Source organism: Phasianus colchicus, chromosome 4 (genome assembly GCF_987193195.1).
Source record: "Phasianus colchicus chromosome 4, bPhaCol1.hap1.1, whole genome shotgun sequence".
In the NCBI taxonomy this organism is placed as follows: Eukaryota; Metazoa; Chordata; class Aves; order Galliformes; family Phasianidae; genus Phasianus; species Phasianus colchicus.
In genome coordinates, this window is record NC_143439.1 from 7485537 (window position 1) to 7507281 (window position 21745).

Consider the following 21745-nt stretch of genomic DNA (forward strand, 5'->3'; position numbering starts at 1 on the left):
AAAAACCTACGGGGAAAACAAGGGACAGAGGAAGCACATTCTCACGTTTAATATTTTTAGAGAGCTTTTGTTTAATATTTTAAGAGCACTCTATTAAGATCCTTATAGCGTTCACTATGCTGATGTTTTCCCATTTTAAAAAGAAACCAAATTTTAAAGGATTCCCTAAATAAATAAACAACAGACTGAATACAACTGCACTCCTGGTTAGTAGGGGAGTCCCAGCATAACTTGAATTCACAGATGTCCTGACACCATTCCCAGGCACTCAGGGAATTTCACCTTAATGCCTATCAGTGGAGGGTCTGAAACACTGATGCCTTTCCACACTGTTAAAAGCTTGATTAAGCTACACCAGTACTTCCACAGAAATTATCAACTCTAATCTAATCCACACACCAAAATTATAATTGCGTGTTCAGCAGCAGCCTATGGAACAATCAGATAAATGCAAAAATAATCAATGCATTCAGTACATTATATAGGAATCCATGAACAGCAGTTCAGGAAGCTGAAGTATTCTTTGGGAAAGAGGAACAAGAGAGGTGAAAGCTGGAAGCAACTACGTAAGTTCCTTGTAATGCAGTGCATATATAATAAACTAAAGAAAACATGCTGGAGAAAAGAATTACATGTTTAAAAGCAGGAAATAAGCAGTTTGAGGGTGATAAATATATTCTCAGCTCTTCTTCTCTCACGTTTATAGAAATAAATTACAAGAAGAATCTCTTATTCCTGAAGATCACAGAACATAAATCATGTTCCTACAGGTCTAGCATGCTTTTGCCAGAATCATAAATATTCTTATCTCTGTAGCTCCTTGAATTTCTGCTCTCTTGGAGAACCTCCATCTAGCTCTGTGCCTATCGTCTGAGACTCTGTGTCCCAGAATTCGGACAAAGTTGAAAAAGGAGTTTGGGCTTTACCTTAAAACTAGCTGCAACATCACATCTTCACAGTGCAAGCCAATGAGCGTTCTGAACAATGCTAAAGAGACCACACAGAGCTGAAAAACGATAAATGCCATCAGTTTTCGATCTGGAAATAGTACCTTTTCAATCTTTCTTACATTCTGTATAACAGAACGACTCCACCAGAACGTACTACTTTAAGAAACCGTTAGTATGCTACTTCAGTTTGTCAGCACCCCTACAGGATTTTGTTGCCAAGAGCTATACACATACCATTTGACATTTCAGTAACCTATGAATCCAAATTTTCCTTAAAAAAAAAAAAAATTACTTAAAGTATTCTCTACAAGGTATTTGCATTAACTTATCTAGAACATGAAAGCAGTAATTTACCAGTCTTCTCAATTTTTTTTTTCTAAATGTATTAGTTTAACCAAGCATGAAGGGAACCCTGTAACTTCTAAGGTAAATATTAGGTTTTACTGCCAACATAGAATTTGAATCAACATGAGGTTTTTCTGAAAAGAAAAAAAAAAGTTAAAAACTACTTAAAAGTTTCTGCTTAACATATTAAGAGTGTTCTGCACATTAAGAAGCTGAATGCTCCTATACCTCAGTGCCTTTATACCTACAGCTGAATTTACTGACATAGATCAGGACTACACAAGTCATTTTTATCAGAATCTACTCCATATGGATAACTCCCCATCCCCTCATTACAGGCCACCTGGATAACTGGGTACCATGGCATGGAGATCCTTTCTGTGAGACCAGAAGAAAAGAAAGAAAAACAGTACTCCTCACTGGAATTAAATGTGTGTCTTCTTTGGGAAAGGTCTGACCAATATACTCATCAGCAAGTACTTCAGCAGTCACACGCGGCAGAGGCAAAAATCATACCTATTCTGTGACAGGCACCCCACTTTTACACTAGTCTTACAACAAACTAAAAAACTTGGACTCGCAGGTTTTTTGATCTCTACTTAAGACACAAATCTTTCAAAACTATCATACAGTGTATTTCTATAAGCTTGCTTGTAGAAATGTGTCCAATATGGTAGAAGAACGATCTCTAAGCTTTCATTGATTTTCACAAACCACAGCATCATTATTTCACTGCCTTTTAATGTGTTTTTCCTTGGGCATTTGCTCCTGTGCTGCTCTTTCCTGGAAATAGCATCTTGCAGCTGGCTTAGATTCCAGGGCCAGGCTGACTCTTGTGAGAATTCTTTAGCATAAATTGACTTCTTCTTAGAGTTTCAGGTTGGTGTTTTATTCTTGCCTCTCATTATACTAGTAATGTAAACTCAAATAATTAGTATATGAAGTAAACTGCACTTTTCAGTAGCTAAACAAGGAGCCAGATACAGATAAAGAAAAAGCTATAGATATTTCTCTGCCTCTTTTCAGTCAGTGAACGTCCTTTGTAATTCATTCAGGATTAAATCTCACATCATTCCCAGGCATGGCTTCTCTTTCCAAGTGTGGAATTTCCTCCTTTTCTCTGCAGTCAGTCTTCTTCCTCCCACTGTTAAAATTCTCTGTACTAACTGCAACAGCACGTTGCTGTTCCTCTCCAGCCCATGCTTTCACAAGAATGTCAACTTAAAAGGCACTTTGTTATGCTATTTCCATTCTCTTTTTCAGCCCAGTGACTCAGCTCCCCTACAGGATGATCAGCTGTCCATGGTGAGCACGACCAGAGGAATGCAGACTTCTTTTAGACTACATATTAGCATATGTATATTTTCCCTTGCTTGGTTTCCATCTCTGTGGAACTATTAAATGCTAAATTTTAAATAAGCCTTACTTGATAGCCTCTGAAAAGCAAGAGTTTCTTTGATCACCTTTCCTAGTTTGGTCATTATGCTAACACCCAGAGAAAAACAAGAGAGCGAATAAGCCCTGCATTCAAAAAGCAAGCTGGGATGTGGACATGCATGTAGGTAATAAAGTACAGCCAGTCACAGAAATAAGATAACCAGAGAAAGCTTATGAACTGGCCTGCTGTGAGGCAAAGCAGAGCTCAAATCCATTGCCCTGCCACCATTGTTCACTGCTCACAACAGAAACCAACAGGAAGGTCTTTGCTAGTCCAAGATCTCATGCCTACAAAAATAGCAAGAGAAACTAAAAGGGCAGTAAAGAAAGAAAGAAAAAAGCTGAACTCCAGTTCTTAATGGAAACATAGAGGTGGAGCTGAAGAGCAGCAGGGCAAGCTTGAGGAAGAAGTGAGATCCTTATACAAAAGCTGTATTTTAATGGGGGTAAAATGGGAATTCTTATTTCCTCTGTGAAACTGAGAACCAAGTCTAACCATTCTTCATACTGTGAAAGTTCAAAACCTGCTAATTCCTTAAATTTTCCAGCATTTAAAAAATTGCAGCTTATAGGAAAATGCTTGCAACATGGTTGCAAAAACAAATGAGAAATCAAGAATCTTCCAAAGAAGAAAAGCTAGTCAATTTTTGTGCTTCATAAGAAGAAATGATTCAACGTACTACCAGGAGATAAAAAGTGCAGGACTTTACAAGTGCTTTTTGGCCACCTGTCTGTATGTAAGCTTAATTCTGGGTGATTTATTAATAAGTATTTTCTAGAGGTAACATACGAGTTTCTGTGCTACAAAAACCAAACAGAAGGCTGCAGTTCTGGCTTTTGAACTTGGCCAAGCTATACTGCGGCAAACTCATTTAGTATCACAGAAGCATTTTGGCTGAGATCCTGAGTTACTCAGCAGAAGGATTCTTTACAATTCCAATCTTGTTTGCCTATGGAACAGTAATTAATGATTATCAGAGACAACAGCATTTGCATTTTTGTCGACAGAAGCTGTTTCAGTTTTCAGATTTAATCCATTTTAGGGATGCAGTAACAGCAGCATATATCCATATTTGCATTGCACCCACAATTCAAAACAAATCTCAGACAATGTCTCTAATGCACAAATTCAATGCACATGCTGGTGTTCTGACTTCTCTTGCCCCAAAACATTATACTGTATTTCATCCACGAAGCTGTGCATCATGCAAGATTCAGCCAAGGCTGCCAGCCAAACAAGGCTCCAAAGGGTCATCCAGTGCAACAAGTATTCACTTTCTGTGCCAGAAGATCAAACTCTTATCTCAGCTAACTCTCCAGCCACTTTGGTGCATTATGCCTATGCTGAGAAGGGCTCGCTGTAAGTTTGAGATAAACCTTACTGCACAGAGGAGTGAAGAAAGAAAAGGAAAGAGCGATCTGATCACTTGAGCAAGAAAGTGCCTTGCTTTAATGAAACAGGAAAGCTGGCAGTATCACAGTTAAGCAAACATGCTAGAGCAATGCACACTTGGTTCCTGAGAACTCCACTGGCAATACTGCAGTTCACAACTTAAGCAATTTGAAGACATCCTTGCAGAGCTCGTACTGCCTCCTACAAAGATCATTTGCAAATACCTATTGCTTTGCAGAACTGCAAAGATAGAAAGTGTTCCTTCCCTTGGTTATGTTCTGAGGTCCTAGGGATGCGTTGTCTTGGCAGCACTAATTCACCATTATCCAGAATATAAATGCTTCCAAATTTACTTTTCCTTTTCAAAAAGAATTTAGACTTCCAAAGGCCCTCATCTACCTTTACCCCATTTCCTGTACATGTAAAACCACTTCACACATCTATCAACTTCTTAGTACAGCTACAGCTAGATGCCAGAACACAAAAAAAAGTATTAAAAATCAAAAAGTACACATTAGGATGGGGGAGAAAACTCCTAGCCAGATAAACAGGAATTTCCCTTTCCTGTTTAATTAGTTTACCTATACCCACACGAAAACCTGAACTCGTTTCCTGCTCATCTTACCCGGAATGGCGTGTTGATTCGGCTAGTCAGTGTATCTAGGATGTGCACGTTCTCATGTCGGTGCAGCAGAATAAAACGGAGGAAAATCTTAAGGAGGGCTGGCTCCGAAACGCTACGCAGAAAGAGATCCAGATATGCAGTAGTGGCCATCACTTCTTCCACCGTCACCTACAAGGAAAAATAAGGTAAATGGGAACATATTGCACAACAAAACATCCATCCATACCTTGCAGCAGCACGATACCTGGCAGCCACCCAAAGCTTCCCACGCATAGTACTGCCAGAAAATCATTCAGATCTTTACTTTTAAAAAGTAGTGTGCTTCTGACTTGCTCACAAACATTTTGAGCCCATTTCTTACCTGTCTTGCTTTCCCAGAAAAAAAAAAAAAACACCTTTAACCAACAGCCCAAATCTCACAGACGCTGAAATACAAAGAGCCAAATCCTTCCAGAAGCTCCCCACCACTTTTCTGCCACATCAGCAATTTTGACTCACACTTCTCACTCCTTAGAAGTGTTCTCAGATGTTGTGAATACATACATCTACCACATTATTAAAAATAAATGACAACAGAGCAGAATCAAAGCACAGTACAAACTCATAGTTCCAGAGTTTTAAAAAATATATATGAAAAATATGTCTACCCAGAATTTTGCCCCTATTTTCCTTCTTTTTATTTTCCCTCATCTCAGTTTTTAAAAGGTACACGATATATGTCCACACATGTACAAACCAAAGACAAGAGCCTCTGCTATTGTCTGTTGGTGTATCAGAATACAATTCAGCTATCCATACCAGTTGGTTAACCCGTATTATTCTGCTTCATGCAATCCTTCTGGAGCTTAGCTATTGACAGTATGCACACTGGCAAGGCACAGCAAATTCCAAAGGCCACCTCTGCACCACACTCTGCTGTTGCAAAGTCAGCTTCTTAAAAATAGTTACCCAGGAGCCTAATAAGCTTAAGTGTACAAAGATAAACCCTTAAATACAAGAATCTGTCTATATGAAAGGAAGTATTAAACATCTTTTGTTTATCAAACTTAGCCGGATAAATGAAAGGACTGATTTTATTTAAAAAAAAAAAAAAAGAATCAAAGCTGTCACTTAAGAACTAAGAGGATTTAGAAAGTACTCAGAAGGGCAGCACTTACGTAACACCCCGTAAATATTAAAATCCCTGTTCCGTTGTGCTGCACGTTAGCTATACTCACAGTAATGTCATGCAGCAAATGTTCCCTTTAAAGCGTTTAAGATCACAAGCTGCTTCTGGCCAGTTACACAGAACATAGGAATGCTGCATGCAGCCCGCAGACCTTATGGAGAGGGGCACTGACAAGGAGAGCAGCTTCAGGGGAGTGCTGAAGTTACAGGCATCAATTCACTCTTTTTGAGGCTTTACTCTAACACTCAGCTCCTTAACAACAAGCAGTGGACCACTGTCTTGAATATAGGTCTTTCATGAAAAAACATCTATTAACTTCTACTCCAAAATGGAATACTGCTTGTGGATTCATTCCTCTTCCTCCTCCCCCTACAAACATCAAGTGGGGTAAAAAATAGTTGCTAGGTCAAGCACCTCAACTTCGCAAATTACCTGAATTAATGTTGTGGCTACAGCTCTGGTTCAATGTCTGCATTATCGTAAGTATGATGATGAAATGCTTTCTTCTTGTGCACACGCACACGTTCCCAGTGCCACATCTAAACCAGCATAAAACTTGCTCAGGAACTGAGTCGGGGTTGTGCAACAGAGAAAATTTCTGGATGGAGTGGAGATTCATTTTTTCAACAGTCAAAAGGCATAGGAACTTGGGGAGTAAGAAAAGAACAGCTTTCTGATTGCAGCTGGTGCCTGCTGCCCTGAGAAGTGGCATTGGCATTTTTTTTTATTTTTTTTAAGCAGCAAACTGTAAAAAGCAAACCCAAGAAATCCATCATATGACATCATAATGATAGCATAGAGTTCAGTGAAGAGTTTAAAACCTTGGCCAAGGAAAGGCCAGACAGAAGTAATACATTGTTATGTCTCTGTCACTCCTCCTCCATTCTCTTTAGGGAAAATGAAGCACGTACTTGGCCTGCGGGTTTCACAGATGTTTGCTGACAGCAGAGACACGGCCCTATGTATACGGAGAAAATCTAAAACTGTAAATGAAAGCAAAAAAGCCAGCAGATTCACAGGGGCAGTGACCTTTTTCTGAAATCAATGCTCTTTGGGCAATACACGCTACGCTGCTATCAGCAAGAGAAAGCCACAAGCTTTTTCAGAGCTGTATCATGAATGAACCACAAAGGGCAGAAGAAAGCCAGTGAGAGACTCCTTTAGAAAAGAACGCTTCAATTCTGAGAGTGTGCTCAGTGCTCCTCGCTGCTCAGGGACTAAGTGAAAAAGAAATCCTATTTACTGTAGCCAACATCTCACTGATACCACTAAATAGAGCTAAAAGCACCGAGTAGTTAGTAAAGAAGCTCAGATGGCTCACAAAAAAAGTAACTTACAGCTTCGGTAAATCTCAACTATTTGAATTGAGGCTTTCTGTGCAGAGTGCTACATTACACTTCATTTTTTATTCTTCTTGGAAAAGATGTTGTCGAATCTGCTTATCTATTTTCTGAGACAGAGAGAAGAGACAGTTTTTTCAAGATTTAAAACGGTTTCCTAAGAATCTTATGGATTACTGGATTTTCCAATGACAATGCATTGCCTTATTCAAAACACTTCCAAAATTTGACAAGAAATGTGGCTATGTTCTATTCTGCAGCGCACCACACCTCACACAAAGCAGGCAAGCCAAGGTTCTACCAGTACCATTAACACTACTGTGCTCTTAGAAGCCCTCTCCTAGGTGCACCTTCATGCAGTTGTCTGTAAGAATGAGCCCAGAGCTGGTCCTTCTGCTTTCTCACAAGAGCAAATCAAGCAAAATACAGCACGTTTTGGCATTTGAAACCAGGTACACAGTGTTGGATCAATTAACATGCAAGCAGACACGCACTTTTACAGTCCTACCATATTTTCCTTATCTTACATTTTGGCGTGCTCCTCCTCTGTGCTACTCCTGACAGTAAGCAAAATTTCTGACTATTTAAGGAACCAAGAGAAGTGTTCAAAAAGGCTAATTTCAGCTCCATGAGGCCAGTCTGCATTTTACTCAATGGTGTATGTTAGCCTGCCTTGAACAAGCCTCTAGAGACCTCACTTTCTTTTGCGATTAACTGAGGAATAACTTGGGAGAAATCAGTCACATTAAGCAAAAACCAGCCTTGGCAAAGACCCTTTTAACTCTGTAAACCCGTTCTACAGATCACATTATACATAATACATTCAGTGTTGAATGCAAGGCTTGTCCAATTTGTGCAGTTATTATTGAAGATCTGTTTTCTGAAACACCAAACCCAGGGTATTAAGCTTCCTTCAGACTACCTGCTGTTGTCTCTCCTTACAATAATGTCTTGTGAGACAGATTTACGGAAAGCAGGAAAATCCTTTCTAATAAATCCAAATTGGTGCTTAGGTAAACAACAAAAGAACAAATGTTCCCAGAGAACAAAACATTACTGTATGCATCAAGAATGTCTGCTACAAACAAAACCCGAGGCAGCTTACAAAAACTTGTATTTTATTGTAAACATTGATTTCGGTGTAGTTTGTCCCAGCTAGCCCTCACATTGAATGTGGACATCTTCGAAAGGATAAGAAACAACTTCGACATGTCCACAAGTGTGACATTTAATCTGAAAATTCCTCATCTCCGATAATTTGAGTATAAAGAAAAACACCACAACAGAAGGAGATGAAGAAAATCTAGACATAAAATCCTTTGCTAAGTAACTGAATTTCAAGGTACGCTTCTGATTAAAATATTTCATTATTTCATATTTCATATTAAAATCCTTCATCGCCACAAAACCCACCAGCAGCATACCTTGGATCTCTTCCACTGAAATTGCTTGGGAATGGCAAAGAGCAGATATCTCTCCACTCTTGTAGATTAAAAATGAAAAATGATAAAAATCTATGTCCATTACATTACTCAGACAAGAATTCTACCATTCCTATTTTCATTATCTATAGTGTACTGATGAAAACTTGCTGGAATTTTTAAAAATACACATAGAAAGCGTATGTCTTCAGATACCATTTAGAAACCTCATCCACATGTTTTTCTTTACAACAACCAGTTGTTGAAGATATTTTTGCAGATGGACTACCCAAGAATCTTCACAGCCAGGCAGATATTTGATCAGAGATAAGTGAAAACAGAAGGCCTCTTTTAGCATTCTATTACCCTTCCCTAATTATGTAATAATTTTTAGCAAATCTTTTCTTGCCTCTTTTGATGACTGATTAGATGGTAAGACAGAACACTGTAAAGAGATCCAGCTTTCACAAGTCACAGTGCCAAGTGATAGCAGAGCCAGAAATTACTGTCACAGCGAGTTCAGCTTAATATATTACACTCACTGCGTTAGACCAATTGCACTGATTCTTTATTACTGGCTATTCTCCCTTGGGATCTGCACAATATACTTTCTAATTTACAGCTTTGTGCCCTCCTATGAGAATATGGCTATCATGATTCCTTCTCTCCCTTCACGCTTTCCTTCTTATGAGCATTTAATATTGCCTATGAAGAGACCATGAATGTTCTCATTAGAACTTATCCTCGAGATCCACGAGCAGTTTAAACCTGAATAAACTTATCTCCCTCACATATATATATATATATATATATATATATAAAGACACAAACCATTTCCACCCTCTTCTACTTTCTGTTCATTTTCTGCTTGCTCCCTGCTTTAACAGGCAGAAGTGATCATCCTTCACTGCACAGCAAATTGGCTCAGGGAACTGATTCAGGACAAAACTATCAAGGAAATGCAGGTGACTTTTACCCTCAATCTATTGGTTTCTCATACGTATGTCTGTCCTGGCAGAAAGGAGGTAGGGGACAGGTGGGATCAGGGACAGGAAGTTTGCACATAACGAGGAACCAGGAAACCAGAACTTCTCTGACTTCTTTCAGCTTAAGTTTATAAACACCATCAGGTTAAAATCTAACTCAAGTGCAGTGTTTGATGTACAAAGTGAAAAGCACCTTTAACACGTGTCCACTTTGCAGCGGGCAAGATGAAGTTTCATAGCTACTGATGGCTTTCTCCAAAGCGTAACACTAATAAGAGTTTCCCAACAACACTGGATTTACACCTTTTTTTTACTGCATTTGTCCAAACGCCCTTTGGTAAAGTGAGAAATTTATTTCTAAATGAAATTTCTAAATGAAAACTGACATTCTTTCAGGATAATTATAAAGATGTTACTTCTAATCAGTATAGTATAATATACAGGTCATTTCCCCCTAGCTGGGCTGTGTAATCATCAAGCAAGTATTATTGAATTATCAGAGTAGCATACCACGTTAGAGGTTTTCCTGTAGATGGGTTTGTGCACAATAACTGGGGTCCATCTGACAAAGCTTATTTGACAGGACCGTGCCAGCACTTCCACAAAGCGCTTCTGTTTGCCTGGCCAACAGCAACATTCCATGCTAAAAAGCTGGTACAATTTTCCATTATTCAGATTAAAACAAGCCTTCCAAATACAGAAATAATTATATCGTAGTTAGCAATTAAATGCCATGTAGCGTGATGGTAAGTGCTAAGAAATTAAAATTTTGCTTTAATCATATACATTGATAAAGTTTTAGCACTGTCTTCAATGAAATGAAATTACACAAATTACATAAACACTCGAGATGATCAGGACAGATATCTTCACCACCCAAATTCTCTGAATGTGACATTATGAGCTTACAGGGAAAAGATATACACAGCCAACCTCACTTAGCAAACGTAGCACATTACTCTATATATCCCACATTGGGGCTGCTAATTATCTAGCACATGGTTTTGATGGCAAAACACCTATGTGTTAGAGCTCCCAAAAAGGAATACATTGATCAGATTTCTGCAAAAGTACCACAACTACCTAAAAGAATAAGATGAATAAGCATTTTCTACTACCAAATACACAGAGAGTAAAATAAGGCAACCAGGCCTCTGACAGAACCATTAATATTTCTTAGACTTCAATGGCTTTATTCTGGATTCATGCTGGGATGTCAACTACTGTTTAACTGAAGAGTAAATTAGCTTGATTTGCTTGGACCATTGCAAAGTTTGGCCCAAGATAGAGCTCCAAAAAGTTAGCGTTGAAAACAAAGTGAGAAACAGCCGGTGACATAAATCACAGAAATTTAATGGCATTGCTCAGTTCATGAGCAAAATTACACCTTCTCACAGATATTCTCCCTTAAGTACCAAAACCTGGGGAGGAACGTACAGAATTGCATAATTTCAAGTTGTAACTGACATGCTGTCAAAAAGCACCAGTCTTAAATTATGAGCCAATTCTACCAGAGAATCTCACTTTTCTTAAATTCCAGACATTAGAAAGAATAAAAGATGGTTTGGGCAAAAATCAAAATCATGGGCTGTTACTATAAAATGAAAACTATCAAATTAACCTTGCCTGTATCTCTGCACTTTTTCAGGCAAAGTTTTTTATTCTTTTTGGCTGAACTGCACAGAAATAGGGAATTTGTGACCTTCCATAATGAACACTCGCACAAACCCCACAAGGTCACTGAATCACTTGCTTCCATTTCTCAAGAATCAGATGACAGCAGCAAGGGAGGTAACTCCCCTGTATGAAGTACAATAAACACCAAACAAAGGATAAGGCAGGGCTATTCACTGCAGCCAGCTAATGCATATTCCTACTTTCACAACACAAATCTGGGCTGTCTACCCACTCAGCAAAGTGCAGCTTCTAAGGTATGAACATATTTGTCAACTGCTCATTATGTGGGTGGCTGGGATAATCCACACAAAGTGGCAACAGACAAGTACAGAACAGGTACGAATTTAGGCTACAAAAACGTGCTATATATAGGACACATCTCTGAGAAATGAAATTAGGGAGTCATAAACTTAGATCATGTTTGTTGGTTTTTTTTCAAGCACACTGCAGTTAATCTGCTACCTACATAACCTTGGGAGAGTTCACTGTGAAAAATAGACTATTTTAAGCTAGGTACCTAATCAAATAAATTTGAAACTTCCTTAACCAGAAGAAAAAAAAAAAAAAAAAAAAAAAAAAAAAAAACACGAACTAGCTAATTATTTTATTTTCACGCTGAATTAAGACATAGAATCACACTAAGTTGCTCTGAAAGTGATGCTTCCTCTTTTATTATGTTGGCCTGCAATGTCAGAGGTGTGTGGTGGTGGTGTTGACAATGGTCTCCCCACCCCTGACTTACTCATAGAAATGCATCACTATTCTCAACACTCTCATACTGCTTTTATCACAGAGTGAACCACGTGCATAGCAATTATGTACGAGGACAATCTGTTGCACTTAAAAAGTTGCAGACAATAAGGAGAGCTTATTGCTTTACTCCATAAATGTTACAGACGTCTCATGACCACGAATACACAAATCTCAAAGCCTTGAACTGCATACTGAAATTTTGAAAAGCCATGATACTTTCAACGAAAATATTGTTGAATTGTCCATTGCTTCAGGCTGGGAGAAGAGAAGGCCATTTCCAAACACATTAAGGACAAGAAAGTGATTGGAAGCAGTCAGACAAATTTACAAAGGGGAAATGACACCTTCTACAGTGAGATGATCAGCCTGATGGATAAATGCAGAGCAGTTGAAGTCTGTCTTGAAAGGCTTTTGACACCATCCCTTACACAACATCTTCACAGATGAAATGATGGGTAGATAGACAGTGGGGTGGACTGAACTGCCTGGCTCAAAGGATTGTGATCTATCTGCAATGCAAAGCCCAGCTGGAGGCTGGTGACGAGTGGTCTACACTGGGGCCAGTGCAGTTTAGTATCATCAATAATGACTTCGATGATCAAATGAAGTGTATCCTTCTGTAAGCTTGTAGATGTTACAAAAGTGGGCAGAGATGTTGATGGATGGCTGTGCTGCCAGAAGAAGAACTCTGACAGTCTGAATAGGAAGTTCAATAATACAAATGCAGATCCCTGCACCTGGGGAGCAATAATTCCAAGACAACTATACATTGGAAACCGACTGGCTGGAAAGCAACTTTTCAGGAAAGAATGTGCAAGTCCTTGTGGACAAAAAACTGGCTATGAGTAAGCAATGCATTTTTGCAGCAAAGATTAATGACAGCCCTCTGCGCTGCATCAGGAGAAGCATTCTCGAAAGGTTGGCTGAGGGGCATCCTTCCTTTTTACCCAGCACTGCTAAGATGCATCTAGCGTGCTGGTATAACCAGGACAAGAAATGCACAGACAAGCTGGAGCAAGTCCTGCCAAAGGTGACAAAGCTGATTATGGTATAGGAGCATCTATCATACGAGGGGATCCTAAGAGATCTGGGATTGCTCAGCTGGAAGAACAGAAGGCTCAGCAGGATATCAGCATCATGAGTAAATGAAAGACGGGAAGGAGCAAAAATGAGTGAGCAAAACTTTTCTCAGTGACGCACACTGAAAGAACAAAAAGCCATATGACAATAAATGAAATCCAGAAAATTCCAATTTGACATTAAAAAAAAAAGCAACAAAAAACAACCAGAAGCAAGCAAACAGAAAGCACGCTTCTCTGAACAACCTGTTCTAGCTGATCCTGTTTGGGCAAGAAGGTTAGACAGGACGACCTCCAGAGGTGCCTGCCAGTCTCCGCCACGCTGCAATTCTGTAAAGAGAGAAGAATGAGAGTCTGGCCAGTACAACAGAGGAGTCTCTGCTTCAATCCAAACAGAGTAACTGTCGTCGTACCAGACATACTCCTCTTATCTGACTACATCAGTTGCAAAGGCAAACTGATGTTGCTATTGCTCTAAGAGGGATTAAAAGATAATGAGGCTATTTGCTACACAATTTATCAAATGCTGCTTGTATGCCTGCTTGGTTTATTTTATTTTATATACTTGAATCATCTAAATTAGATTTGTGAATCAGACAGGAAGTCACATTAGTATGATTTGTTAATGTTGCTGATGTTTTAAACAGAAATCAAATTTTATCACAATGAGAACACAAAACATTGAAGATGTCTTTCCTAGACGTATGCATTTTTAACTGGGAGATGCCTTTTCAAAAAGAACAAATTCAAGTGCATCTCGCTGCAGAGACATGCTGTACTCAAAAAACGTATATCTTGAAGGAAAATTAGAATACATAGAGAACAAGTCTGAAGTAGTATGCCAGAGCAAAAAGCTCATGTCCTTTCTGAATTCTGCATTAAGTTAGAACCACAGGCTCTAACACAGATTGGGTGTGGGATGTTAGGGCTTGCATGCCAAATGAAGTCTGGACTCCTTTCCTTCCTTCCTTCCATGCCTATCACAGAGAGTTATCAATCAGAAGCAGCTGTTTCATACCAATTAAATTCTACTAATAAGATCTACACGAACAGGAAGAAGCACCAATAATTCTCCATCTTCTTAGTCCCTCTAACCTTCCGCAGATCTGTCTTCCAAATAAGGCTTTTATGCCATGTTCCTATGTTCACTATATTTGAACTCATAAGCCAGAATTGAGTTAGAGCAACTCAGGAATACCATATTCTAGGATACTAAACAAATTTTATCAAGTTAAAAATAATAAAATCAGTTCAAGATGCATTTTTATTCTTGTGTTTAATCAAAGTATTTCTGTTTTTAAAAACACCATGATGTGCCTGGCCTCTCTCTCATTTTGGCCCATGAGATTTTTTCCTATGTTTTACTAAAAGAGTAAAACCCAAAGGTTAATTGTAACAATACAGTCCCCAGACGGATGACGCTTAACCTCAGCTCAGCATGGACTTTTTGAATGGCAACTACAAATGACTAAAGTATATGAAAGAGCTATTACAGCATCTGTCTTAGTCCAGAGAGATCTGTCCCAAAAGTAAATATGTAAAATATTTATTTCATGTTAAATTAAAAGAAGACTGAAGAGGTTGAAGGTGCCTCTCTTTACACATTTCCTTTTCCTATGGGTTTTTTGGTCACGCAGACAACAGACCCTTGTATCAAATCCACTAGATGGTGCAATCCATCTTCTTCATTGAAAGTGTTTAGCATTTAAATACATAAAATAGTTATTTTTTTATGAGAAAAAGGTCAAACTTTATGCTAATCAAGAAGAGGTTCATTACTGAAAGAAAAAAAGAACCAACAGAATGTACTGGCTTAGGAAAGACCTAGACTTGAAGCTTACATATGTTAGCAGCCAACACTTCCACTTTCAAGGGAAGGATGATTTCACCCAATTTCAGAATATATAAATGAAGTTCAAAAGAATTTTCATTATGTGAAAAAAAACCCTAATCTGAACAGCGTATTTGAAAGGTCTTAAATAGCATCAGAAGGAGAATACTTAAACTAATAGGAAGTTAGCATTCTTACCGACCAGTAAATATATCATTCAGCTGCACTATTCAAAAACCCTAAAATTTGTTTTCAATGCTTTAGAGGCAAACACAATACTCACTAAATCCAGAATCCCATGGCTGCATTCTGACATCTCACTTGCAATCCATAACCTTGACCTAAAAGTGGCAACCTTTTCACTTCTGATTGTACTCTGCAGAGCCGGTACAGAATAAAGTCAAGATGCAAAATAAAAAAAAAAAAAAACACTGCCAGGTAGGGTGGTGAATTATCTCAATGACAAACTACAAACTTGATCTGGATTGCAGCCAGATTTTGTGTCAGTCCTTTTCAAGTTCCCGAATGGTTGAAGTCTGCTGAATTATCAACAGTTCTATACTGCTTATTACTTACTGCCAAGACAAGTCCTACACTAGAAGGCATTCCACTGGCCTCTGATAAATTGAACAAGTGTACTGCTTTCTGCTTGGCAGGCTTAGGAAAAATTAGTAGACATTTAAAAACTAAGTTCTCTTGTCATAGCAACTTCTGGTGGATAGCCAAAACAGTCTTGATTTTTATTCTCAGTAACTCCTGCTTTTTCTCCTCAAACAAGATATTCTTTTTTTCAGGAAAAAGACAACTACTAATGACATTCTCCAATTTCCTACCCAACACCTGCACACACACACACACACACACACACACACACAGTCACCAGTATGAGTGGAATATTTTGTGAAGTATAATCCCAAAAACTCAGAAGAGTTTTTTTTCTTCTAATATAAACTGTGCTTTAATACATCAGAAAACTGACATCAAACCCATTTCTTCTTAACTTGATGAAAATACTTTTAGCAACTGCAAGAAGGAAGCACAAAAACCACTACCATCTTAGATAAAATTAGTGTAATATTTATTGATCTCCAGGAGGATTTCTTCCTAACTGAACATTTCCCTTTTGGGAAAAAATCCTCCTAGAAATATGTCTGCCATCATGAAATTCCGTCTAAAAGTTCATCGATTTTGATGTCAACTTAGTACTAAAACATTTTTCTTCATTTCTTTAGAGAATCCTAAATGCTTTTTATCCACTTCTTGCTTAATAACTGGTATAATGTAAATACATAGTATGGAAAGAAAGCATTCACTCATTTATATAGAACTCACTACTGATACTATATTCAATAGCGTCTTTACATGGGCATTATCCACAATGCTTTTGCCTGTTGTTAATTCAGGTTCATTCACCACTGACCTTATGGAGTGCAGGAGCCATTACTGGCACTAAAAATCCATTGTAAATGTAATTCACCAGCTGGTTACGTATCAAGGGATGTGCCACCTAAGGGGAAGAGAGATGGAAGAGAAAGACAGAGAACAATACCGGTGAGACTGCAAACAAGACAAGGAAGATACTACTTCTATCCAATACCAAAACATTTTCCCATTTAAAAAACACATGCTCATTTATCCATCATATAAACATTTTCTATGATGTGGATTCTTAAAGATATTTTGTTCCTCCAAGAAAATACAGCAACAGTGTTTACTTAGAGTAAGCCTGCCAAAGTTAGACAACAGGAGTTCTCAATCTCCCTGCAGGTTGACAAAGATGAACAGACAAACAGCAAAGACTGCATGCCATGCATCAAGGGAAGACTTGAAATTCTAAATTTAATTCTTGCAACCTTGTCACAGTCGTTTGAAGGTGGATTTGCCATCATTAATTTGTCCTTTTACAACAAGAAAAAACAGAATAGCTGTTTATCTATGTTTCAATAGTAAATAAACAAAAGTACTCTCTAGCTATTGGGGTAAGAATAAACACACCACCCACCATGGCAACAAAATACAACAGAATCTTAGCAGGAACCTCAACTGCTGTACCACCAACATCCACCTCTGACACGGTGGGCCAACACAGTAAAACAGGAGGCATTACTTTTTCCCTTTGCTTGCAATTATATTTTGCAAGCATCTCACTAAAATGTATCTTTTACTTAAAAGTAAATGTGACTCAATTTTCAGTCCTACTCAGCCATTTCTTCAAGTAACACAAATACCCACTGTTTCTATAGAACTTACAACATACTTAAATAAAATACTGGATGAGGGCTCTATATGGATCTATATCCTTAAAAGCAATACAAAGTAAGGTATTAAAGCCAAAAAAAGAGGGAGAAAAAAAAATAATCAAGAAATAATCATTAGGAACTGAGAGTGGATTCTATACAGGCCAATCTACAATGAAATTATATTCCTAGAAAGATAGCTGAATTCTGCTTAAGAAGGTATTTTACTTCATTCTTTTTAATGCAGTGTACACTGCAAGGTGAAACAGACTGTTTTCTTTTGTATACTATTGTGAGAGTTTAGATATAAAGAGGGTGTTTTTTTATGCTTAAATATGTAAAGACTATTTTCCCCCATATTTAAAAGCATTCAATTTATTTTCCATGTCAACAGTGGCATTACAATGCAGTAACACTTGGGTGATTTTTTTTTATTTATTTTTGAAAATACAGAAGATGTTCCCAATTACGTGATAAAATACCAAGAGTCTGATCAACTATGCTGAATTCATTAACATCTGTCATCTGAAAACCAAAAACATATTAATTTATCCTTATAACTGAGACAAACAGCACAAAGCCTTCCCTTTGTAAGTAACGTCTATTGGTATAACTAATAAATGAAAATAAACTCTCTAATTCAAAAAAAAAATGCAGAGTTTATAAAACCACTATTCCAACTTTGCTCCATTACCTGTATCACAGCATTGCAAAATTCAAGAGAATTCATGAATTGCACAAGAGCAGGTGACAAGAGCCAGTCATCTTTCAGCAGGCAGTGCCACTCTTCTCCTTTTTCTTCCAACTTTGTAGGCAAAGATGAATAGAGGCCACTTAGCCCTGTTGCCAGCACCTGTATTTCAAAAACAGAAGAGAAATAAGTTAACTTCCCAAACGTTCATCTGTTTCAATAGCGTTGCCACACAACAAATCGTTTCTCTTGCTAGTTTTAGTAACATGAGAGAGTGTTACGATTAATTCAGTTTCCTCTTGAAAGAGTTATGTGGCATAAAAACATGAGTATTTTAAAGAGTCTTCTATATAATGTAATTCTTCCAGGAGCTGGTATCTGGGAGAAAAAGATGGGAAAGAGCAGGTTGTCTTACAATCTTTATCAGAAATGACAATTTCTTTTTTAAATGGTTATAAAATGATTTTACATTTCCCTTCAACCCCCTCCAGAAGAAGCAATCACTGTCATATTCTATAGTCTGTTACATGGGGGTGATTTGCATGTTACCATCTACATATGCATCCATGAAGTTTTTTCAGTAGGAAAAAGGAGAAAACAAACAGTGGGGGAAGTGTCCCCATCAACAAAAGTGAAGTTCAGCCTCACAGTGGCCACAGATATATCTTGACTTTTATTCATAGATACTGGTATTCAGTTGAGTCCACGTCACAAAAAAGAAAATACACACTACATGCAATTTTTCATCAACCTTTCTTATTCACTTGGAAGAAAAGAGAAGAAATAAAGACTTGAAATAAGTAACTACACAGACATAGTTTGCAGTGCTATTAAGGCTTACAGCTGATTCCTGTAGATTAGTTATAAGTTTTAGTTACAATTCAAAAAGCAAATTTCCAACAAGCTTTTTACACGGTACTGAATATATTTTGAGTATTGGCAGTTTCAGAACAAGCTTTCCATTATTATTATTACTTGAAGCTGGAAACTTTTGAAATATTACCTATAATTTTTACCCTTCTGACATAATTTTCTACAACTTCAGGACACATTTAAGATGATCCTCATTTTAAGGGTATAAAGACACAACTTGATAGAAGTCTTTTTAGCTGTCATTCAATACTCTTGCAGGAATTTTTCCTCTTTTGAGAAACAGCTACTTGATGTCTACATGGATATAAAGTTAAAGCCCAGAGGAAACACAAATGTTTCATCTATTAGAAAACAAACTGTTGACAATGTATAGCTCAACAACCAAAGGGATTTAGGTCCCGATGACATGCAAGTGTAACCAATTACATACACTAACTCACTTAGTTGGACAAAGGCAGTCCTTCTAAACCTTATCTATTCCTAAAATCATGTAACTTGGGAGGATTTCTTTTGGCATAATTAAGCAAATATGAAAAAAATTACTGTGGAAAACTACTTTTTCACAAACAGATAAATATAAAATATGTGTTTTACATATACGTGTTTGTATATATATACACATATATATAAAATAACAATTAAAGGTTGCAGGAAATATACTAAGAAACCAAAAATCTGAAGTCACTGAGCACAAGCTTTACTTGTATAATCATATTCTTCTGAATCAAAAAGCTTTTTTCTTCGGTGTTGGTAGAAGAACTCAAAGCTGGAAGACATGAGGATCTCAGCAGACCTACAAAAATATATGAACCCCCCTGCACACTTGTACTCACAAACCCAGACTTCAGAAAATTCTAGGAAGGAAGAAATTTCAAATGGAGAATTTGAGTTTCATTTGTGTTGCAATCAGTTAATTAATGCAAACTTGGTTTTCCATTGTCTGTTTAGAACTTAATTGCTATTTATAAATACACACTCTCATTGAAAGCAACCTGATTTTCAGAACAGAATTCCATATGCATTTCTCCTTGATGGGGAAGTTTAGTTCTGAAGCACAATACTGACTTTGGACAAACTACACTACTTGCAACTAAAGCAGCAAGCTCACAATCACTCCATGTCTTCAGGTGAGAAATTCTTTAGGCTGTCTGACCTACTGAAATAACAAGTGACAGATTACTTTTGGTACAAAGTAGCAAATGGCTCTATGTGAAATTACATTTCTAAAGCACTGAGGAACATGGCCAATGGAAGCCATTTCCTCTATTTACAGAAAAAGCATTTGAAAATTTTCGTAGAAAAATATGGTATAAATAGAACTACTGTTTGAAATTATTAGCAGAACTCTTCATGTTTTATGAGAAGCCATACTAAATAATACAAGCATACAGGCTACATGGAGTTTTAACAGAAGATGACAATTATCAATGAAAATCATTATAAAAGGAAAGAAATGAATGAGTTCACATCCCAGAGAGTAAAATAGGTTTTGGTTTTTTTGTTTTACTTTAAACAGCATCCTTTCCAATTTCTAGATTTTAGATTTTTTTAAGAATTGTCACAGCAGTCCTACAGGCTTACCCACTTTTACAAGCCTTTCCAATTGCTTCTTTTTCACCACTGGGTCACAAGTCTTTTTGTTTTATGAACAATCTCCTCAACTGGGATCTTCGTCTTGGTTCATGGAAGACACTGTGTGACTGACTGTGATTTGTTGTCTCGGACACATTACATAAACAAAATGCTGTGATGTTAATATATCATCACTTGCTACCCAGCCATCTTATTTACACATCTGTATAAATTTCTTGCCTCTAATATTTCTTTTTCCTCCTACACTTGTAGTTCTATATCTGTACAGCCTGAACTTCTCAAGTTCATTGCAGCCACGCTTCTTTCTGCTTTAATATCTGCTTTTCTAAGTTGTGGTGCATTTACAAAGACAAAGTTTCATGGAGAAGCTGCGAGATGCCATCCTGCTCAAAATTCTATGTAAACACTGTTTTCCTATCATAATAATAAACCATAACACCTTAAATCACAGATTTAGGAAAGCTGTAGGTCAAAACATGATAAAATGATTTGACCAAAGATACAGAAAACTTTGCCTAATAGTTTGTCTGCACATTCCATGTTAAAAACATTTCTTAGTGAAGTCTCCTCACTGCTGCCTGTTCTCTTCCTCCTTTGTAGTTCACTCACCTTCAGTTTTGAATACCACAGACAATCCAGTTTTCAAAAGCTGCAAACTGAAGTGAGCTCAAAATACAGTTTCAAAAAAGCCTGCGGGTTCATTTTGGCACAGATTTGGACATAAGAAGCAGCAGACTTATTGCCAGACTATATCCCAGGGCATGTTTACACTATGCAGTAAGGGGGCAGTATAGAAAATTCAATGTATTAGCAACCAATTAGCCAAGGAACCTGAGACATCATCACCACAGTGATACTCAAATGCAGTCCATATCAGCAAAGGACTGTGCTACCTGTTTTGTGGTGCAGATGTGGGTTCAGCTACTCTGATTTCAGTGATGTACAGCAACGTCATTCCCATCTTTCACCAGAACAAACCAGTACTTGAGCTCATCACACTCAAACTCAAAAGGAGATTTTGTGCCAGCAAGCTAATTCTATGGCACTGCATTAAAATTTTATTACAGACTTAGGCCAGCCTCATTACAGTTCAGACAAATCCGATTTTAGCACATTTTGACAAGAGGCCATCTTAATTAGAATGATTGTCAATCATGGCTCCCTGCTGTTTGAAGGTTAATATAGCTGGCTTTTATCTTCAGCGTAAAAAGGATTTTTCTTTTTTAATTAATTGGAAGATGTAATTATGAAAGTTATAGCGTGGATCCAATAATTGTATCTCAGGATTGTCTCAGGGACAATCTAACTACCAAGTTCATATTTTTAGCAGTATCCATTAAATAGGG

General features: G+C 37.6%; 1 protein-coding gene across 11 annotated transcripts in view; it reads right to left on the minus strand.

Moving 5' to 3' along the window:
• Positions 1-21745, minus strand: part of FHIP1A (FHF complex subunit HOOK interacting protein 1A) — a 92079-nt gene that overhangs the window by 13555 nt on the left and 56779 nt on the right. For all 11 annotated transcript variants that reach the window (XR_016465740.1, XM_090138527.1, XM_090138520.1 and 8 more), the window contains 4 exons: positions 17937-18095; positions 16426-16512; positions 4751-4918; positions 927-1006 (listed from right to left, as the gene is read on the minus strand). Coding sequence is in view for 10 of the 11 variants with exons in the window: in XM_090138527.1 (XP_089994653.1) it covers positions 927-1006; positions 4751-4918; positions 16426-16512; positions 17937-18095 (494 nt within the window). In the remaining variant the exon portion in view is untranslated. The remainder of the gene's footprint in view (positions 1-926; positions 1007-4750; positions 4919-16425; positions 16513-17936; positions 18096-21745) is intronic.